At 47.1% G+C, this 21,358-nt stretch overlaps 1 protein-coding gene across 1 annotated transcript; it reads left to right on the top strand.

Annotated features, from left to right (window-relative positions):
* The first annotated feature begins 1,346 nt into the window (after positions 1 to 1,346).
* Positions 1,347 to 20,909, top strand: irs4b (insulin receptor substrate 4b). The gene is made up of 2 exons (XM_086197734.1): positions 1,347 to 5,937; positions 17,683 to 20,909. Exons 1-2 carry the CDS (start codon positions 1,761 to 1,763, stop codon positions 17,685 to 17,687), a joined length of 4,182 nt encoding a protein of 1,393 aa, XP_086053860.1. The 5' UTR covers positions 1,347 to 1,760; the 3' UTR covers positions 17,688 to 20,909.
* The last annotated feature ends 449 nt before the right edge of the window (positions 20,910 to 21,358 follow it).

Raw genomic sequence — 21,358 nt, 5'->3', positions numbered from 1 at the left:
TAGTGTGAAAGATGCCTGAATGCCCCCCCACACCCCCACAAGAGGGGGGAGTCCTCCTCGATGACTCTCTCTAGGTTCCCATGGACAAAAAAGGGCTTGAATTTCTACTGTTGCTGGTTATAAACTGGCGCCGCATGCTGCTGCCTTGAGGTAAGAATCAGAAACTCACTCTTGGAGATTAGAGGGAGTCCAAGTATGGCGGATGGTTGTTTGGTGCCGTCGACGGCGTAAACAAAGCTGGATTTAATTTGAATTTGGCACTTGTCACCAAAGCAAGAGCGAGAGGATAGAGAGAACGGGCCGTCTGAGGTCACCCCAGCTGGGCTTGACCCTTGCTGACACTGTGGCTGGCCGGTTCCCAAACTCATCAGCCGACTCTCGCACGAGTGGACCAGCGATGGCTCTTAGTTCAACCGAGGCTCTGGAAGGAAAGAAGTCCGTCGTTTTGTATCCTCAGCATATTGGGGGGGGTTCAGAACAACCAAAGTGTTTATCTCCAGTTAGTAAAGAGGGCAACAATGCTAAACACTTGTTAACGGCTGCGTAAAGTGTCTGAATCCCTGATGCGAAAAGAACCAAAGCGCCATCTTAAAAACTGGAGCAGCTGCGTAGTTAAGAAAATCTTCTTTTTTTTTTAAAGGGTTCATCATCGCACATTTTTAAAAAAGAAATTTCAACATCGTGAAGGAAAAAAATGTTGTAAACGGAAGAGATGTGGGTTTAAACATGAAAAAATAAATTAAAAAGAGGATTCCGTGCCAAAATATACCAGCTTACATTTGAATTATGAAAACATGTATTAAAGGAAATATTATTATAGTCAAGGCAATTTTTTTCCTGTGTTCTCTAAACAAAAAGAAGCTTAACCGCTAATTTCAAATTCCATAACTTTCCACGACCCTACAAACTTTTTTTCTAATATAAAATAATTATCTATTTGTTATAATAATCACTCATCCACAAAAAAACCCCCAGAAGAACTTCTATCAGGTTCCTCCGTGGAACCCAGATATGTCCTGTGTCATCTTGTGGAGAACCTGAATCGATCAGAACCTCCATGGCGGCGGAGGTAAATATAAAACTTGACCCAAGACTGCCGAGCGCCTCGAGGGGAAAGTCTCCCGCTGGCCCTTTTTTGGTTTGTCTACAGCTCTGAGATCAGTTTTCTACGCTCAAAGTCTTCGCTGGAAGCGCTAACATCGGATTCCAGATAAGTCCCACAAAGTTGACGCCTATTTTTAACTTCCATAAAGCTCCGCCGGACGCGGTTGGCTAAAGGCTATTGACGCAAGGGCACGCGTTTGTCACAGCGATTGGTTCAAACGCCTGTCAATGGCTGTCACTCATCCTGATTGTCCAATCAGATCTCGCCCCGGAGACTTTGTTCCTCCCATTCAGCGGATGACGCAGGTGGTCACGTGTTGTTTGTGCTCTGGCCCGTAGTTGTGTACAAGAGGAGAAGGGAACGGATGCTAACCGAGCTAGCCGGAGCCTCCCGATTATAGAAACGCGGCTGAGCGTGGTCATGTTGCACTCGCTGGGCTCCATTTCGTGAAAAAACAAAAGCTTTGGAAAACCTGCCTTGCTGCTAAAAGGCCAAAGGGGACTCGTCCGTGCCCGTGAGTAATGCAAATCTGAGCCGTGAGAGTCAACGTTAGCTGGCCTAGCCGGACTCAGGAGCTCGTCTCCCAAAACAAGAATGGGGTCTTGGTCCACTTGGATTAGCTTGCTAGTAAAGTGACCTTTGATTGTTTTCCCTGATGGCAAATTTCACGAATTACCAGGAAGGCAAAGCAGCGATGTTGATGCTGGAGACGCAGCAGAGGGACGTGGGGGCGAAATCAGCCGCTGCAAACGGAGACGGCTCGGTCGGGGAACCCCCTTCCCCGTTAATTAATATCGGCGGAGGAGGAGGAGGAGGCGGCGGCGCCGGCGCCTCTCGTTTCCATCATTTACCGCCCTCTAATCACCTCCACCATCACCACCTCAGCCACCATCATCCGGATCAGCAGCAGCACCATCAGTACCAGCTGGCGCCCCCGCAGCAGCAGCAGCAGCAGCAGCAGCAGCAGCAGCAGCAGCATCTTTCCGGGGAGAACATCTCCGAGTCCCCCGGCAGGAAAACCTCCTCACTCACCGCCGAGGACCCCGCCGCTTCCTCTGCCGCTAGCGGCAGCAGCAGCAGCGGCGGCGGCGGCAGCAGCCATGTATACGCGTCTGTCTCAAATACCTCCGACGTTGTGGATGATATTCGAAAATGTGGCTACTTAAGAAAGCAAAAACATGGACATAAACGCTTTTTCGTCCTGCGGGCTGCCAGTCACCTCGGGCCGAGCCGCCTGGAGTACTACGACAGCGAGAAGAAATTCAGGAACAGCCTGCGCTCTGCTGCCGCGGCCGCCGCCAGCGGTGGAGCGGTGGCCCCTTCTTCCCCGAAGAGGGTTATTTACCTCTACCAGTGCTTCACGGTCAACAAAAGGGCGGATTCCAAAAACAAACACCTCATTGCCCTTTACACTAAGGACGAGTATTTTGCTATTGTGGCTGAGAACGAGCAGGAGCAAGAGGACTGGTACGTGGCTGTCAGTGAGTTGATGAGTGAGGGCAAAAAAGGGCATTTGGACACGGATGATCTCGATGATGGATATGGTACTGTCACTCCTGGTACTGTGTTCAAGGAGGTGTGGCAGGTGAATGTTAAACCTAAAGGACTCGGTCAAACAAAAAACCTCACCGGTGTGTACCGACTATGCCTCTCAACTAAAACTATCCACCTCGTTAAGTTGAACTCTGAGACCCCTTGCGTTAACCTCCAGCTGATGAATATCCGACGTTGCGGACATTCTGAAAGCTTCTTCTTCATCGAGGTGGGTCGCTCCTCCTCTATTGGGCCCGGGGAAATATGGATGCAGGTGGACGACTCCGTCGTGGCCCAGAACATGCATGAGACTATCTTGGAGACAATGAAAGCCCTAAAAGCTTTTGCGGAGTTTCGGCCCAGGAGTAAAAGTCAGTCGTCAGGTTCTAACCCTATGCCGTTTATTACAACACGTCGTCACCTTGGCAACCTGCCTCCAAGCCAGACGGGCCTGCAGCGGCGGTCCAGGACGGAGTCAGTTGTCGGCACACCACCTTCGAGTAAGAGCTCCGGTGCTAGTGGTTATCGCTTTCGCACATCCAGCGAAGGTGAAGGGACGATGAATCGGCCGTTTCGCTCCGCAACAGGAAGTCTGGTTCACCTCAACTCAGCACGTGCCCATCACGGTCGCCAGGAAGGGGGAGGAGGTAGCAGTGGGAGTGGTGTCGCCACAGGAAACGCTGGCACAAACACAGGAAGTGGACGCTACGTCAGAGCCATCCCGGGGTCGTCATCCACATATCATGCCCGCTCCGCCTCGCTCCCAGTCTCCCACTTCCCCTCCACCACGAGTCCTGTCAGCGTTTCGTCCAGCAGCGGCCACGGCTCAGTTTCAGACACCCTCACCCGCCCATCCAGTGCCTCCATATGCGGTTCTCCGTCTGATGGCGGTTTCAACTCCTCGGATGAGTATGGCTCCAGCCCTGGTGACTTCAGATACTTCCGGGTGCGAAGTAATACGCCAGATTCTCTGGGTAACACCCCACCAATCAGAGAAGAGAACTGTCTAAATGACTACATGGCCATGGGCTGGAACCGGGAGGTCTTTGGCACCAGCGGTGGGTCTGGGAACAACAGCGGGGGTGATACGCCACGTGATGAGAGCACGTCAACAATGGAGGATGAACGTTTCTCCTCTTCATCACTGAGGAGGAGGACGCACTCTTTCTCCAGACCTGCTGGTGGTGCAACTGGTGGTTCTGGAGTGGCAGTTTACCAGAAAATGACCCAGACTAACTTCTCATTGGACGAGGGCTCTGATGTGGTGTTACCCTTTGGCAGTGGGTTGCTCCGCGGCGGGCCTTCCTCCTCCTCTTCCTCGCTCCGCTCTGACTACAGTTCCTGTTCTGAGCATAGCCAACAGAGCCGCCCATCCACACTCTCCCGCACAGAGGCCAGCAGCGAACGCCCTCCCCTCTCCTCGTCCTCATCCGCCAAGGAAGACAGCGGCTACATGCCCATGATGTGTGGCGTGGCTGCGTCGCCGCGGGATACGCCACCTGACTACATGCCTATGCAACCCAGCTCTTACTCCCAGCACCACTCTCCTCAATTTCACAGTCCAGCTTTAGGTCCCCGTTCAGCCCACCACCCCCAGCTCCCCTCCCAATCCTCCACCGACTCCCATGGCTACATGATGATGCTCCCGGGGGGCAGCGGCAGCTCCTCCTCCCCAGTACAGGCCTCGCCCAGCCCTCATAGTAGCTCCAGCATGACAGCAAGTGCAAGCGAAAGCATAGCTGAGAGACCAGAGAATGGAGAATACATGGACATGTCGTACAGCAGCAGTGGGGGGCGTAAACTCTCGAATGAAGCGACGAGTGTGTACTACACACCTGGCACACCTGAAGCCACCTACAAGTCTTACAGCCCTTATTTCTCGCTCCCTCGCTCCTACAAAGCCCCCACCAGAGAGAGGGATGAGAAGGAGTATGGGGAGTATGTTCCTATGAGTTCTCCTGCCAAGCCAGTATATTCGTCAGTTGCCACAGCTTCAATATCAACACCGGAGAGGAGGGTTGGAGGTAGTAGCACCTCCACTCCATCTCATCCACCCCCGCCTTATGGAGCCCACCACACGACGGCAGCAATAGCAGACCGCCGCGTCGTTAGGCCCAACCGCCTCCCTTTAGGTAGAAGGAGTTTCCACGGCCCACTACGCGTTAGTGAACCCTCCACTGCAGGCACCTCCACCTCAGTCCCCACCACTGGCACCTCATCTGAAGGCCCCTCCAGTCCTGGAGAATATATTAACATTGAATTTGGCGATCACTACCCCCATCAACAACAGCCCCCAGCCTACCCTCTTTCCACCCAAGACGAAGCACCTTCCCTGGCCTCCGATGACCACTGTTGCTCCCCTCCCCTGCCCCAAACTAACCAGGACTATATGAGTGTGGAAGTGGGGGTAGACCACCAGGACAGTGGTGACTGTGTAGGTAAGAACCAGTCTCCCAGACCCAGTCTTGTCGCCCCCTGGAACCCACCCAGCTATATCCGACCCCTGGCTAGCAACCCTGGGGTCTCCCCTGGAGTCCCTGCTGGAGGTCATTGGAGGTCAATGGGGGATGATTACACGGACATGACATTTAACCTCAGTAGAGGTGAGAGGACGCAAACAAGCCCCACAGCCATGCTGCAGCACCTGTGTGTGATGGAGGGACGTTACGGCCACCCTCCCTCCACCTCTTCCTCATCCATATCTCCCACTCTCCCTCCATCGAGCCCCGGTAGGGCGCAGACTCACCAGCTGGAGCCCAAGGTTGTTCGAGCTGACCCCCAAGGCAGGAGGAGACACAGCTCAGAGACATTCTCCTCTACATCCTCCACGAATTCGACTCCCTGTGGAGGAGGACTAGCCTCCTCATCTTCAACCACCCACCCTACGCTGGCTGACCCCACAGCCCCAAACGGATCGTATCAAACAGAGGGTCAGGCTTCCCGATGGGCCAGCTCGGCATCTTTCGACAGCGTGTGGATGTCCGTGGAGGGTCTAGGGGACTTGTCAGCTCACCAGGCCCAGACAAGAGCTTTGGACTTGGGTTCAGGGACCTCAGCAGGATCCTCTTCATCAGCGACTGGTAGAATGTGCAGGAACATGTCTGTTGGTTACCAGAATGGCCTGAACTACATTGCCTTGGAGCTGAGGGATGATGGGACTAATGCAGGAGCCACAACGTCAGGAGCTGGTAGCAGCAACGGGAGCTCGACGGTGGCGGGGACGGTACCTCTACCGGAGAACGGAGCCTATGCCAGTATAGACTTCACCAAGTCTGATGGAGTCTCCACGACAACCAAGGGTGAGTACATCCAACTGTCAGTCAAAATATGCCACTTCTTCTTCTCTTAGAGCGTTTAAGTGTGTGTGGAATAGTTGTTTTTTTTTTCTCCTCAGTGAAAACCAAAATAACCCAGAGCGCCATATGCTATTATTAGCAGCATTCTATCAATTTGCAGCTCCTCTAGTGAATCTATTTTGGATCAAGTCTCTGTGATCTTGACAGGGCTGCGTACAAGCGCTTTGAGCAGCCGGCCGCCATCGTCTTTGAAGGTGTCCCGGGAGCTGAAGTCTAGGCTGTAACATTGCTGCTACAGGAAGTGGCACCAATATGTGGTTCATTTTGAGGTCTGTGTGTGTGTGCGTGTGCGTGTGCGTTGTGTGCCAGCAGACGAGCTGAATGAACTGAGGTTTAACTGAGGTCAAGTGTAGACTGAATCACCCCAAAAAAGAAAAAGACCCTGACTCTGTAGCGGGTCTGCGCACGTGCCACTGTTTTCTTTGTGTCAGCATGTATGTGGAGGTGATGTCGGGAGGGTGTTTGTGTGAGCTTTTAGTCAGCAGTCATCGGGGATGTGTTGGTACACCTTTTTGAAAATGATTTATTTATACAAAAACACGGAACAGCGGAGTGTCAGAGGGAGACGTCAGCATGATGGCAAAACACTTTAAATGCTACAGGTGGATAAAATACAGCCACTGAAACATTTTGATTCTTTCTTTTTTTGCGTCATGAATGGTGAAACTCTGAAGCACTGCCTTTATGGTCCGTAGCTTTAAAAAAAATACATATTTGTATTCTATTTCTCATGATTTTTTTCAGCTGTGATGTTCAATCCAGGGTTTTGCAAGTTCACCGTCCAAATTCACGTTTGTATATGGAGGATGTTCTTGTGCGTATATAGAACGTAAAATTCTGGGTCGACGTCTAAACGGGAGGTTAAGACAATTTGGCCAATGCCGATCCTACAGTTTTTTTGTTGAGTTTTACTGATATTGATGATGGTTTTGTTCATGGCGTTCTGTTTGTCTTTCGTCCCCGCGGCAATAATGTTGCGCGGTTGTGTGTTGCCTAACTTCACACAGAGAAGACAGAGATAAAAAATATAGTTCAGTATTTGCAAATCAGTATGTCATCACCGGGACTAAAAGTGGAATTTAAAGATACTTGGAAACACTGAATGAATTCATACCTTTCTCAAATTAGGACAAACATATCTAGAGAATGTAATAGGGAGTCAAAGTAGTCCAAGATGAATTTGCTTCAACCGGCCCCCAAATTGTCCTGAAGACCTGCGCGTGTTCCGTAGGTCCTGTTTCTGTGTTGAACCTAGACGTCGAACCGTCAAAGAGAAATCATTCTGGGGAAAAACTACAGGGAAAATGACGTTTTTCTGAAGAGACAAGGGGGGAACTTTATGCTGTCACGCCTGAAGGAGTTTTCCTTTGAATTTGATATTCAGTGTTCCAAAAAAGTCGGAATGCGCACGTGCTCCCATCCATGTATCCAATCTTCCCCCCTCATGTATACTGGGACGACAGTCGTACAGTTAGGTGAGCTAACCCTCAACCAAAGACTTTCCTAATCGACCAGTCAGATGTATGATATTACATCGTTGTGTGCAATGTCTCTGTCAGTTATCATGACCTACTTGTAGAGCTGCTTTGCTGGTTACCGGTAGACTTTGGCGTCACGAGCAGACATGACGTGGTTCAAGGTGGGCAACAGCAAGCAAAGGTTCTTTGCATGTGATGTTCTTCTTCTTTGGGTGTGATTAGATTGGAGGATTGGCACCTATTGTGGCTAGCGTGTGTGTGTGTGTGTGTGTGTGTGTGTGTGTGTGTGTGAGAGAGAGAGGACCGATCATACAACAATAGGATGGTTTTTCGTTCCTTGTTCTTCTATCATCTCTCACTGTCCTCCCTGCATTCCCCTCCACTTCCTCACCAAATCTGTCGTGTGTGTGCATGAGTCAGGACTCTCCGAGCACCGACTGACTCATTTGTTTATCGTGGTGCTGAACGGAGATGAAAGAGCTTGTGTGTGTGTGTGTGTGTGTGTGTGTGTGTGTGTGTGTGTGTGCGTGCGTGCGTGCGTGCGTGCGTGCGTGTGGTAAATCTACAGTGCTGAATGTGTGCTCGCTAGCACAGGAGATCAGCTGGCACTCAAAGTGCTGAAGCTCATCCTATTGTGTGTGTTTGTCCGTCTGTCTGTGTGTACTTTTGTTTTCAGCTTCTGCCAGCAGGTTTATTAAGCGTGTGTGTGTGTGTGTGTGTGTGTGTGTCCGTGTCCGTGTGTCCGTACGCACACTGGTTCATGCAGTTCAAGGTAACATTCAGAAATGTTAATCTATCCCCACACACTCATGCTGTACACTCAAGAGTGTGTGTGTGTGTGTGTGTGTGTGTGTGTGTGTGTGTGTGTGTGTGTGTTTATGTTTGTCGGTCTGTTTACAGTCTGCGCTCCTAGCCTACATCTAGGTGTGTGTGTTTATATGCGCTGAGTCATGGCAGGCAGCCTTTGATGTGGTGCTGTAATTGCGGCGGCGGCGTGTCAAGGCACACAGCAGGGCCGAGAGGAAATGCATCATCATCACTCAGGAATGCACTTCCTCTCAGCTGCGCTGTTGAGCTGATAGATGCACACCTGGATCCTTTAGCCAGAGGAGGGGCAGAGGGAGGGAGAGGACATCTGTCTGTCCGTCCAACCTGCTGACAAGGACATTTAGAGTGAAATCATGCTGCAAATATAAAAGTAGGAACGAGGCAAGTTTGGCTGCGTTGTAGCTCTCCTGTGGACTCCGGACATTTAGGTTCTCTCTTAACTTAGGACCTTAGTTTCTGTCTTGCATGACGGCCTGTCAACCAATCAGATTGGGCCGTACTGTTCAGTAGTTAAGCTTCAGGATGTGCAACAGATTAGATATTCCATATGCGGATATTTTACGTATCTATGCGATTCATTTTTTCGATTTCCTGAAAAATGCATGTTAACATTGTTCATTCATGTAAGTCATCTTTCTCTTTGTTGTATATTTACAGCTTTACTTGCTCGTCAAAGGAGAAGAGACTTGAGCAAAGCTTGGGTCCATTTTGAAAAGTCGATCTTCATCAATAATCGGTCATCAAACTGATAGTGACCAGTATCTGACAGTTTTCCCGGTGTCTGCTCACCGGTAGGACCAGAGACTTGTCCAGATTTTACACTGGAAGCCATAACGTGTTGGGGCAGAGCTGTTTAAGGTAGCAGAAAATGTCATTTTCCTGCATGAGCTTTGGAATAGTTTTGTGCCTCTGGTTCCAGATGTTATTATCTTCTAACATAGGGTTGCCATAGCCACCAGTTGCAGTCCAGTAGCTCATGTTTGCCTGTAAACGCATTGCCTCTGGTCGTAGCTTACTAACGTTGAAGCTCTGACAGTTGTACTCAGCAATCCTCCTGGACACAGCCAGCACTTTATCTTTAATTTCAAAGCCAAAATAGCAGGTTCTCCGTTGCTGCGTTATACAGCGTGATGTTGCAGCAGCCTCCTTTAGGCACCGTCTCAGGATTCGTCCTTGTTTTTCCCCTATTAAAAAGGAATTTTTATGGGGTAGTTTTTCCTGATGATGATCAAGGGTTAAAGGACAAAAGGTCCCGTACCTTGAACAATTGTAAAGCCTGCTGAGGAAAACTGCAATTGGAGATTTTGAGCGATCAAACATGGTTCAGACCTCTTATAGATCAACTGATTAATTCTTTATCTTACCATTTGCTCTCATTCCTAAGAAAAGATACAAACATTTTCTTTCCTTTCAGATCTACTCCTGGACATTCCAGCTAAAATTCCTTCGACGATGCAACAAAATCCATATTTTGCTTTTGTCTTATGGGAGTACGAGTTGTATCACCCAACCTTTCTTTCATACATTTTAAGGGAATGTAAAAGCACAGGGGTCATAAGGTCATGCACAAAACAGAATTTGAAAGTTTTCAGGCCGAGAAAAGTTTTTTCTTAACCGTGGATGAAGCTCGAAAAGTTAGGAAAATTTGTGGAAATGGGCTTCACATATACCTGCATAGCAAATCACGCAGTTTGCAGGGAATGTCCGGTCATGAAAATTTACCTCAAAGTCATGGCAATTTATGAGTTAAAATGCATGCGTGACCCCTGAATACAGCGTTGCCTGAAACATCCAAGCGTGGTCCAGCCCTCATCAGAATACGGAGCAGCAGTTATGGGGTTGGCTATTGCAAGGAAGAGGTTTTAAGATGGAAGTGACAGCGGTGGGAACCTGCCCTTTTGTCCCACTCCTGTCCCGTGTGTCCCGGCCAAGTGGCTATGAGGTGGTAAAGGGTTAGGCAGAGTGTGAGGAAGGGTGTATCAGGCAGAAAGCAAGGCGGGCAAGTAAGATGTGAGAGAAAGTTGTAGGACGCTGCCCTTTTCCTCTCTCATTCCCACCTCCACGGGCAGGGCCTTCTATATTTACAGGTCTATTTCCAGACTGACATGAATTTATGGGTCGGTCCGAGGCATGTGCTGCTCGTAACAGGACCCCCGTTTTCACTCGGGGAGTGTGCGTGTGTTGCATGCGTAGGTAGTTCTCTCTCTCTCTCTCTCTCTCTTCTCTTCTCTTCTCTCTCTCTCGCTCTCTCTCTCTCTCTCTCTCTCTCTCTCTCTCTCTCTCAAATAGCTTGATATGTATGTCCACAGATGTTAGAATTATTAGCCATCATGCATTGCACACAAAGCGATTCAGATTTGAAGCAGCCATTCTGACCGTCACAGGAAAGTATTTGTGGCCCTCTAAAAGCCCCCTGGAGATCCCCTCCTTGCGTCAATGCACATTTTACAGTGTGTTTATCAAATAATTTAGAAACAACTAGCGCTGTTTGATGGGTGCCTTCATTCTAAGCCCTGGCATGCTAGATGTGTTTTTAGCTTGGGTGGCCCGCATTGGGAAGCATGGAACTCTGTAAACCTGGCAGTGCTGGTGTCCACTGGACTAAACAGAGAATTGAACTTCTAACCCTGGGCACCTTCAGCACCTGCAGGACTCCCATTGGTCAATTAATTCCTAGCTTATTGACAAATTCAAGGAGGTGTTTTCCCAAAAGTCTAAAAGTCAAGTTTGAACTGCGAGAAAGTTTAATTTAGGATTGCCAACGGGATACATTTGCTTGAGTCTTCACAGCGACTTTTTAGCGTACATTTCAGTTTCTCCACAAATCTTCAGTTCATTTCAAGTCATGCCACTTGAAGTCCCAGGCAGTAATTGACGCACTCGGACCAGCAGTGGTCTTGTGTCCTGCAATGTTTAGGCAAAGAGAAATGTTGTGTCTCACTCGTAATGAATGGACCCCACAAGCTATGTGGTCTCACTCTTCTGGTGGGTCTTTTTGACTTCCCGTAAGTCTAGATTTCATAGGTGGTCCTCGGCATTACTCCTGGACTGGATAAGAGTAGTGGCCAGATCATCCAGGTCTGGAAAGGGAGGCTATCCAGCAGAGGATGTCTGATTATATAGAAGTCCACAACCCAGAGTCTACTTCAGGCTTCGGATACGAGGGGTGTTAAAGGTCCATCGATTGTATAATCGGAGCAGTTTCGAGAGGATGAAAGTCTTGATGCTGCCTTCAAGTGCACCTCATGAACTCAGAAACATATACGTGTATGAAGGGCTGGAACTGTTGATTATTTTCATCATCATTTAGTCTGTAAGAAGAGAAAATCTGAGAAACGGCTACAGTGATGAGTTCATACTGTGCCTTTTGTCCATCCAACAGTCCAAAGATTCATCGTTTTCTTTCACAAGTGATACAAAAATAAATTGGCAAACCCTACAAACATACGTTGACCCGCAAAAAGACGGAAACAATCGATTTTTTTGTTTGTTTTTGTAACGATCGATTTGTGTGTTTGGAGTTTGACTCGAATGGCCAAGATTGCGGATTCCGTTGTCAAATTTTGTTTCCCTTTTATCTCATTTGATAATTCTGATAATCGCCGAGCAAAGCAACCTGGCAACCTTGGATTCCAATCTTCAAAATTCCGTGAACCACAGCATATCTTTAAACTGTTCATTTCTACATGGGCACAATTAAGAAGAGGAAAAAAAGACATTGACTATTAAAAGTCTTGCTTGCTGTGCGCATTAATAAGCTGTTATGGATTCATCTCAATGTTTCCATGTCACATCATACCTTTTGTTATCTGTACTGACACAAAAGTAGATGTGACACAAATTTATTATCCTGGCCGGTAGCATATTCCCATCCCATATTTTTTTCACATACAGCAAATACTTTGCTACATGTGTAAAAATATGGGACCTTTTTGCCACCCTAACCCTGATCAGCAAGTTGCTCCCATGGCAACCTTGAGGATTAAATTTGGTCCAAAAAGAAGCAGGTGACATGAAGGTGACTCCATCCATTTCTTTAACGCAGTTTGTGGTATTACTACTGTATTATTACTATGGTACTACTCAAGTTGTCTCAAACACGCAGTAGCCGTCATTTCTTCATTCTTTCCCTCCACTTGTTCTTTATCATGCTCTTTTTTTTTTTTTTGTCTAGCTTCCCCTTGGCGTTGCCTTTCTGTGACACGCGGCGATGATAAAGCAGGCTTTTACTCCGCCTGACCTCTCAACTTACTGGAATGTGATGTCAGATAACTTTATTAGGCAAAGCCCCAATGTGTATTTGAGAGCACGTCAGTATGCGTCAGACACGTTTGATAAAGCTTTTTCTTTTCCATATGTGGAGACGATACAAATTTCATCAAACTCTTTATTTTGGCACTGGGGTACGGAGGGGGTGGGGTTTATTCGTTTTACTTCACCATCACGTAATGCGTCACTTCAAGTGTTTGTTGACATAAACATTTGTCTCTGACAGTTTTGTTTCTTTTACGTGGAGCTGTTGCCGGTCCGGATCCACGTGTGAGGGAGAAAACAAGATGTGAGATGATTCGATTCTCGCCGTTTTTCTGGATTTGAACTTAAAAGGCCCCCTCGCCGCAGCCTGTGGCCTCAGCCGGCCCATGTCAGGTCAACATGTTACGCTCACTCCCATGATGCCTTTCATCTGTTGTCCCATCTGGGTGAATAGGGTTTAGAGAGAGAAAGGGAGACGGGCGGGTCGGCAAGGGCAGAAATGATTGAACACCTGCCTGTGTTGCAACCACACAACAAGCTGTTAGCTAATGCAGGTGTTTGCCACGCCGTGTTTTTATAACCCAATTATGTGGCATGTATTGGTGAGTGTTTCTGTGCGTTAAACTCAGGGCAGCTGGGGTCAGTCGGGCCGTGTCCTGAGAGCGTTGTTTTTCCAAGTCCACGCCTGGACGGCAGAGAACCCCAGAGGCCTCAGACTCTCTCCGTCTCTCTCTCTCTCACACACACAAACACAAATTGGCTTTATTGACATTGACCATAATGAAGAAGAGTTCTGCCAAAGTGTGTTGCTCAAGGTTTACGATGCTAAATTCAGAACGTTAAAAAAAAAACACACACACACAACCGGTTCCTGGTCCAAGAAGACGCCAAGATGTGCCATCTAGATTAGAAGCAATAAAGGCCTCAGAAGGGTGTTCAAATTGTGGAAATGGTGTGTGTGTGTTTGTGTGTGTGTGCGCGCCTATCTTAAGCTTATAATAGAACTTTTCAAGGTCGAGCAAAAACGGTCCATTTTTGTGGCGTTTCATGACACGATGACTTGTAGAACCTGCACCCGCAACTTTCCGTCCTGCTGGTCGTTGTAATTTTTCCCATCTTGGATCCGCCTAACAACATACCACGACAAAAAAAAAAAAGGCTTTTTTTTTTTTTTTTTTTTTTTTAAGCTTGTGTGTGTGTGTGTACGCAAACAAATAGCTAAACAGTGGTAGCATTCCGTGCTAGCTGTGTTCAAAAGTACGGTGCATTTTCCTCCGTTCCTTCACAGTACAAGCCTCTGGGGGGTGGTTAAGGTGAAATTTTGAATTGACCCAGGACAACATAATAATATTAAGTTTATTACAAATAAAAATATTTCATTCAAGCATAGGTTTGCTTCTATTGTTGCACATCAGTAAGCTTTTGGCTGCCGTCACAAAGAGTCTTTTATTATTTGACGATCCACAACAGGACAAAACAGGATTTACCTCCTTTTATAGGTACCGGTATGTTTATGACTTAAACACAATAACTGCAACCTTACACAGTACAAATACACAAATAAAAACACATCATATTCACCATGAAATAAAAGGTAACGCAAGTAATTCCTAATAAGGCTTTTCATATGGTTAACTGGTGCAGCTTTTCAGTTTTATTTATTTATGTTTTCATATTTCTGTAATAATAACTTTCAGATTGAAATTTAGGTTGTTTGTTTCTTCTTTAATTATTCAACTTCAGAATCTTCATTGTCTACCGTTAATCCTCACGATATCGCAAATGTACAGTTTCTTGATTCTCTAAAAAAAAAAGTGTCCCATCATCCATAAGTGAAGCATTTTGGTGCACCTCGGACGCTTCTGCCTATAAAACCTATTGTCCAGATGCAAGGCAACATGCTTGAACTGACCAGCCAAAATCCCATTAGCAGAAATGACTAATGAACTGATGATTTATCAGCTATATTTGGGTGTCATCAGCAAATAAGTTGACATTCCCAGATGGCTGGTGTTTATCTGTTGACATGAAAGAAGGTCAAATTGAAGGTTGCGTGGTTGCATCTGGGCTCAGTCGGTGTGGTAAAGAGCTAGAGGTCTTATAAACGGCTCCGCTATTATTTTTTATGATGAAAATCTGTTCATTTTTCATGGTGGCAAAAGGGGTATGAATCAAAAAGACAACACACCATCGGCTTTGCCTTTGCCCCTGTTCATGGGTTGTGGGTGCAACCCAAATTCTCACAGAAATCAGTAGTTTTTGCGCATCATCCATCCCTGAACTACATCTTGTTGTCTGCTGGCGTCCGTCTGTCTTCCTTCATTTCTGGTCACTCGTGCTGCCGTGATAATCCGTCCACGTAGGATTACCTCTCCTCTACTGACCTTTACTGTCCCGTGGTTGTGGGAGTTTACTCTTTCTACCTGTAATTTAATCAGACCAGGGTTGCATGAGGTCTGCCGGTCCTCCCTCCACTCTTTCTTTCTGTCCATCCATCCCTCCATCCCCACATCTAACAAACAGCCGAGCAGCATTCCAGCAGTGCCCCCTGTCAAAGCATCTGTATTGTGGTGTGCTGCTCACATTGTTGTGTCAGACAAAGCCTCGCTCTCAGTGGAATAACCCAGCCGGACAGCGGCCATTGCCCGGGTCAGTCGGGGCCGTTGGGCTGCACCAAAACAGCCGACCTGACAGGCCAGGCTTGGCCATGATAGCAGGGCAGGAAACAAACATTTTGTGTGTGTGTGTGTGTGTGTGTGTGTGTGTGTGTGTGTGTGTGTGTGTGTGTGTGTTGGCAGCAAGCAGAATCCAAAGTTCATCGGCCACGCTCACTGATTTACCAGACAAACAGAGTAGTTTGAGTCAAACTGACCATCTGGCCGGAGATGTCTCGCATCTGTGTTGCTTCTTTTCTACACACTTCCATTATCGCTGCGCAAAAGCCTAAATACTCAAGTTATTTTAAGGACTAACATCCGCCAGGTAGCCTGTGGCGCTCCAGTAGGAAAAACTTCATCTCCAAACGTTACAGACATTCAGACTGGTCTCGCAGACGAATTCTCTGATTTAACAATGTTTGTTAAAAATGTTTCAGAAATCCTGTTACCTGTCAGAAAAAAACACCACCACCCTCAACCACAGTGGTTCATGCAAGTCTGAGCCCAAAGCCAGACAGATTCCTGTGAAAAATTAGTCAGCACCGCTAAGCTTCCAAATGTCCAAAAACAACTAATATTGTCAGTCCTAAAACCAGCGTTGGAGCCCCAGTCGCATTCCACATCTTGTGTGTGTGTGTGCGTGTGTGTGTGTGTGTGTGTGTGTGTGAGTGTGTGTGTGAGTGAGTGAGTGAGTGAGAGGGAGGGAGGGAGGGAGAGCGCAGGACAAATACGAGTCTTGTTTTTGTCCTGTAACCAGTCGCTGTCACCTTTCTAAACTCAACTAGTTTTCCAAGTCAGTAAAAATTTGTGAATAATCAACTTTTAAGACATTAAAGTTGAGGGATTTGACCACAAAATGAGACAACGCAATATTTTTCTGTCTATATTATAAAGTACTTTGATTTGGCGATGACAGAATTTGCTGGATTTTTAGAAGCAAACTGGTTGTTTCGTGCATCAGCAAATTTTGCCGTCCCAAAAGCTGTATGAAACAAGCTAATGTTAGCAGCTAACATTCAGTAAACACAGAGGGGTTAGCATCCAGCTCACGAAAGCATTGAGCTGACTGGTTTTAGATATTATCCCTCAAACCAAACAAGCACACTGCTCAAACTACATTTATTGTCCCGGCAAAAACTTTCAAATGCTGATTGCTAAGGTTGTTAGCACTTTCACACTGTAATATGAAGCAACGCTGGTTTGTAGCACACCAATCAAGAACCTTAAGAGTTTAAGGATTTAATTTGGTGAATAAAATGAGTCTGTTTACCACAGTGGTCCTGCTTTATTAGCAGAGGTTTTGTATTAATATTTCACATGTAGTTACACATTATTGGACAAAGACACTTCTTTTCTATGAAGTGGCGCCGTCACCTGTCTTGACAGTTGCCTGATGTCTCTAATACCCCTTTCACACTGAAAAACGCGAGTCAACGCGGGGGGTTTTGGACACGCATTTGCTCGGCATCAGGGAGCATTCAAGCTCAAGGTCTGAACTCCCGCTGTGAAAGCTGCATGCCTGTGTTTTTCTCTTGCGGTGACAACGTCATCATTTCACTTAAACGTGCATCGTAACACTGAGAGGTAAACAAAAGACAACGTGGACGTCGCCAAGTCGAACGTTAGCGTTGTCGTTGCGTGCATTGCAATGTTGTCTCTTTTGCAAAGCATACAAACTCGGCACAGATTGGAAAATGTCAGAGCGCTAATGCAGCGAAGGAGGATTGAGTTTTTGGCGAGTTTGGAAAGGAGCCGAAGAAGCCTCAGGTGAAGCCTGACAGGCGGCACGGTGACAAAATCAGGATGCGACAGGAAGGTTGCGTGAAACCTGAGACGACGCGGGTCGCCTTTTTCACACTGCAGCCGAGCCGAGCCGAGGCGCTACACACCTGGGTCGCTTGGCGAGTCGGTCGATGCGGGTCGAAATGCCGAGTGCCGAAAAACCTGCGTTGACCCGCGTTTTTGGTGCAGTGTGAAAGGGGCTTAAGGGCGCTTTCACACCTACCATCTTTAGTACCAGTGCCATTCATCTAGACAGGTGTGGACACAGCTATCCTTCTCCAAAAAGCGGACCAAACAAGCGGACGCCACGCTTCCGAATCATGGCATTGTTTGTTTGTACTCGGACCAAACTGCCAGTGTTCTCCGCATGAATCTGAGCGACTCTTTTGACTGGGTGTCATTTTTGAACAAGTCAGAGTTCCCAAACTGTAGCAGTTTGCATAGAAGACAAACCCCAGACCTTCCTCCCGTATTTACCGTCTTGCTCTGCCCCGGGTGAGCTCTGACCAGTCAACACTCTCTTTGGTTTTCTTGACCTTTGGCAGCGTACAGGTGCATCAACGCTACCTAACAGACCTGAGCAAGTCTGAATGCACCTTAAGTAACAAAATATATTCATGTTGTTGTGTTTGGCATCAAAACAAAGATGGAGAACTCACTAAAGATCTCTTCCCTTCTTCTCATTTCAGACTGAGCAACGGGACAACAGAGGTTCCCCACCTTCCTCCTCCTCCTCCTCCTCCTCCTCCTCCTCATCATCTCTCTGCTCGGGGCGCTCGACTCTGCCTGTGACCTTTGGCCTTCCCTGCAGGTGACCTCTGACTTTCACCCAGACTGAGAAGCCACCACTCCCTTCTGGAAGCTGAAAATAACATAACAGATGACAAGAAAATACTTGCTTTTTTTAAATTTCATTTTATGTTTCTTGTGTTTTATGTGCATATCTTTTTTTTTTATCACCCCCCCCCCCCCCCCCCCCCCAAATGGGTGCTGCCAGTGTGTTGCTGCTTCTTCCGCCCCTCTTGTTCAACAGACTTATTGACCCGACAGTGAACTCGGACTGAGGGGGGTCAACAGAACTGTAGTAGGTGGTTCTACTTCTCCATAGGGTATTAAAAAAGGGAGGCTGGAATACAAAACTAAGGCATTATGGTACGGAAATTGTTATGTTGCTTTAAAATATTAATTTTATTCTTTTTCTTTTTAACCCCATCCATCCTCAATATGGTACCGTACAGTTATTACAAGTTGTGGTCGAAAAAGATGTATATTTTTTTGCAACGGTTTACCCCTCAAATGGTACAAAGCTCATGGCTGGATCCATTTTAGCTTCAGAGTTGTCAAGCGGCATTGCACAAGTACCACGCCTGTTCCCATACTCACCGCATCAGGTACAGCACGGTCCCAGCACTCTTTTGGGAGTACAGTGTGAGAACATCCCCTTTTCCTCAACTGGCCAGTTCCAAACAGAGAAATAAACAAACAGCTGCAGTACTGCGCCAGTTATGGGTTTGTCACAGCGTACGAATGCAATGCGGAAAACCTTAAAGCATTAGTCTCTTCATATTCTGTAGCACATATTATTTATTTGTTGAAATCGGTACAAATATTCCGGTGCTTTTCCTTGTTTGCTCTCGCAGAGGTGGTACTCAGCAAGGCGGGAAGACGACACGGGGAAGCCAATCAGATGCTGGAAAGTTTGTCCATCTTAAGTCGGCCGCCCTCTTCAAGCGGCCCTGCGGACAACGATTTGACACTACATTGTCCAGAAGTCTTTGAGAATGTCAGTCTTTTTTTTTTTTTATGAGACGCTGCAGCAGGTTAGCGTAGCATCACGAGAAAAGAGGAAGCTGCTGGTGTGAAATACAACGGATGATGCGTAACGGTCAATCGTTGTATCAGCTGGAGCATCAGAAGCTCTATTTTCTCTCCTTCACGCTAAAGGTTTTACCTTTTCAGTACTCACCAGTAGATTTCTTGAGGTCACAAACAATTTTTTTTTTTTTTTATTGCTGCATTATTTCTTTGTGACTCCAGAAAGCAGAAAGAGCCAGTCATGTTAGCTTGAAGCTAATTGTGGCCCATAGCCACCAACTACTAACTCTAGCCTCTGTAATCCACGTTCTTTATTCAGACTTAAACTAAAATTCAGCTTTTATTCAGATTAAAACTAAAACGAACGAAAACCCTTCCAATTCAGCGCTACCATCACCAAATATGCTAGCTTTTTGCGCTCTTGGCTACCGGGAAAGGTTCAGAACCAGAGGGTTTCTAGTTTGTTTTTAGTTTAATCAGAGCATCAATGCTTGAGTGAGCATATGGCTGGATAAAGAAGGCGTGGACTTCACCAGACAGTGCACTTTCAAAAATTTTAGCAGGCATTTATGAACAGTTTAGCTGCTGCAAGTGGTCATTTGGCACCATTAGCTTCAAGCTAACTATACTTCACTGACTCTTTTAGTATTTTCGGGTCCCAAAGCAGTAATGCAGAGGGGGAAACCAAGTTGTGAGTTCAGCACACCTATTTGTGAGTACTTGAAAGGTTAAATATACTTTTGTGGTGGTTTATTGCATAAAATATTCCTGCTCCGCTATGCTAACGCTGCATGCGTGAGTGATTGACCCAGCAAATCTCAGGCGTGAATTGAACTAAGGACTGCTGCTCTCCAGAGATTCATTGTCTTTCTGATGTTTGCTTATTTTTAAACACACCATTTTTACAACAAATCAATCAATATGCAACAAGCTAACTAGCTAGCTTTCTGGGTGCTAGAAGGTGGATTTTTGTTGCCTTTTGCACAGAGCCATCCTCACCGCATCCCGGTGTTTCAAGTCTTTATGCAAAGCTAGGCTAACCGGCTGCTGGTTGTGTTAAATGCTTAAAATGACCAAAAGAAATTTTAAAAAGGAAAACTAATAGAAGTTATAAGTTAAGGAGCTGCTGCGCCCCGTTATTTTCCCGCCCTGCTGCTCACTCGACCGGTCCTATCCTGTTTTCTACGTGTTTAGTCAACTGAAGCAGTTGTTTTGTTTTGGATTGTCTTTTTTTTATCATTAAATTTTCTTGTTTTACCTCATGTGATCCGTAGCACAGATTCAGGTGAGCGGGGGAGAGTGGCGCCGACACAAACACACACACACACACACACACACACACACACACACACACACGTATGTATGCACTTGCGACACTGTGAAAAGTAAAAGCACAAAGTACAGACGTCGACACTGGGATGCAAACACACACACGCACGCCAAATCGTGATAACTTAACTGTACATAGCCACTCAGTAGTCAGGCGGCCCAAGTTTGGCGAGGGTTTCTCAACCATGCCCCCATTTCAGCTCTTTGTCAGCCGCTCTTGATGACGCCTGGATTTTTCACACACACACACACACACACACACACACACACGCACGCACGCACACACACGCATACATGCAGGGGTGTTCGTCAGTGGCTCTGAGTGACGTAAAGAGGTTTCCAGTAACCTGAGCCACGGCTCCAGGTGCAACGCGCTGGGCATACTTGCCCTGTTACAACTTCGCACACACACACCGGTACAGGCCGTGAACACCCGCATCAAACAGCCGGAGCCCACCGCCGTCAGCGCGTCGAGCTCACACTTTTCCACACCGATACGCCCCTATTTGGCATTGCTCCCCCGCGCTACTCTCCTGTGACTACTACCGTCTGGTTTCTTAAGAGGAAATGTGCTAAAACACCAAGACTGACTGCTAACCCTGAGAATTTCAATTCCTTTTTTTTTGTGTTCAGTATTCACTCAACATCTCATCTGGTGCTATCATTCTTTCACATCTGCCCACTTTTTCGCTGCCCCCCGTTGGTTTGGACAGATGAAGGCCCGTGTGGGACGCATCATTGTCGTCCTTTCAGAGTGGGGGGGGGGGGGGGGGGGGGTGAAGAGGCGAGTGGTTAGGGGGCGGAGGGACGGAGCTGAGTTTTCTCCCAATAAGTGTCTGGTTTGCGTTTGTCACGCCCTCTACAGGGAGCAGTCCCAACATCAGGGTCAGTTTGCTGTGATTGACGACATTTACGGCGGCGCCTGAGCCACGGACAGGTGTGGAGAACATCTGCTGGTCTAGTTCCACGACGACCGCGTGTTTCCTTGCTGGCACTGACGTCATGAGCAGCTTCCATTAGCACGCGCCTTTGCAAGATAAGTCAGAGGAGCAAAAAACAAAGTATCTCAGTTTCTGTTCAAGTTGTGACCGATTTTATGCCATTGAAACTCAACGGGTTGTAATATTCTGCTTAGCTAAGTGCTAAAATTGTAGCATGTCTTCTTCAAGCTTCAAAATCTAAAACGAGCTACTCAGTTCACGGTTAATTACCACAGAAGCT

Source organism: Aulostomus chinensis, chromosome 24 (genome assembly GCF_037954235.1).
Source record: "Aulostomus chinensis isolate RoL2024-O1b breed Wild chromosome 24, RoL_Achi_v1.0, whole genome shotgun sequence".
In the NCBI taxonomy this organism is placed as follows: Eukaryota; Metazoa; Chordata; class Actinopteri; order Syngnathiformes; family Aulostomidae; genus Aulostomus; species Aulostomus chinensis.
Note: the sequence above shows the minus strand (reverse complement) of the source record. Positions and strands in the feature narration are given on the sequence as shown.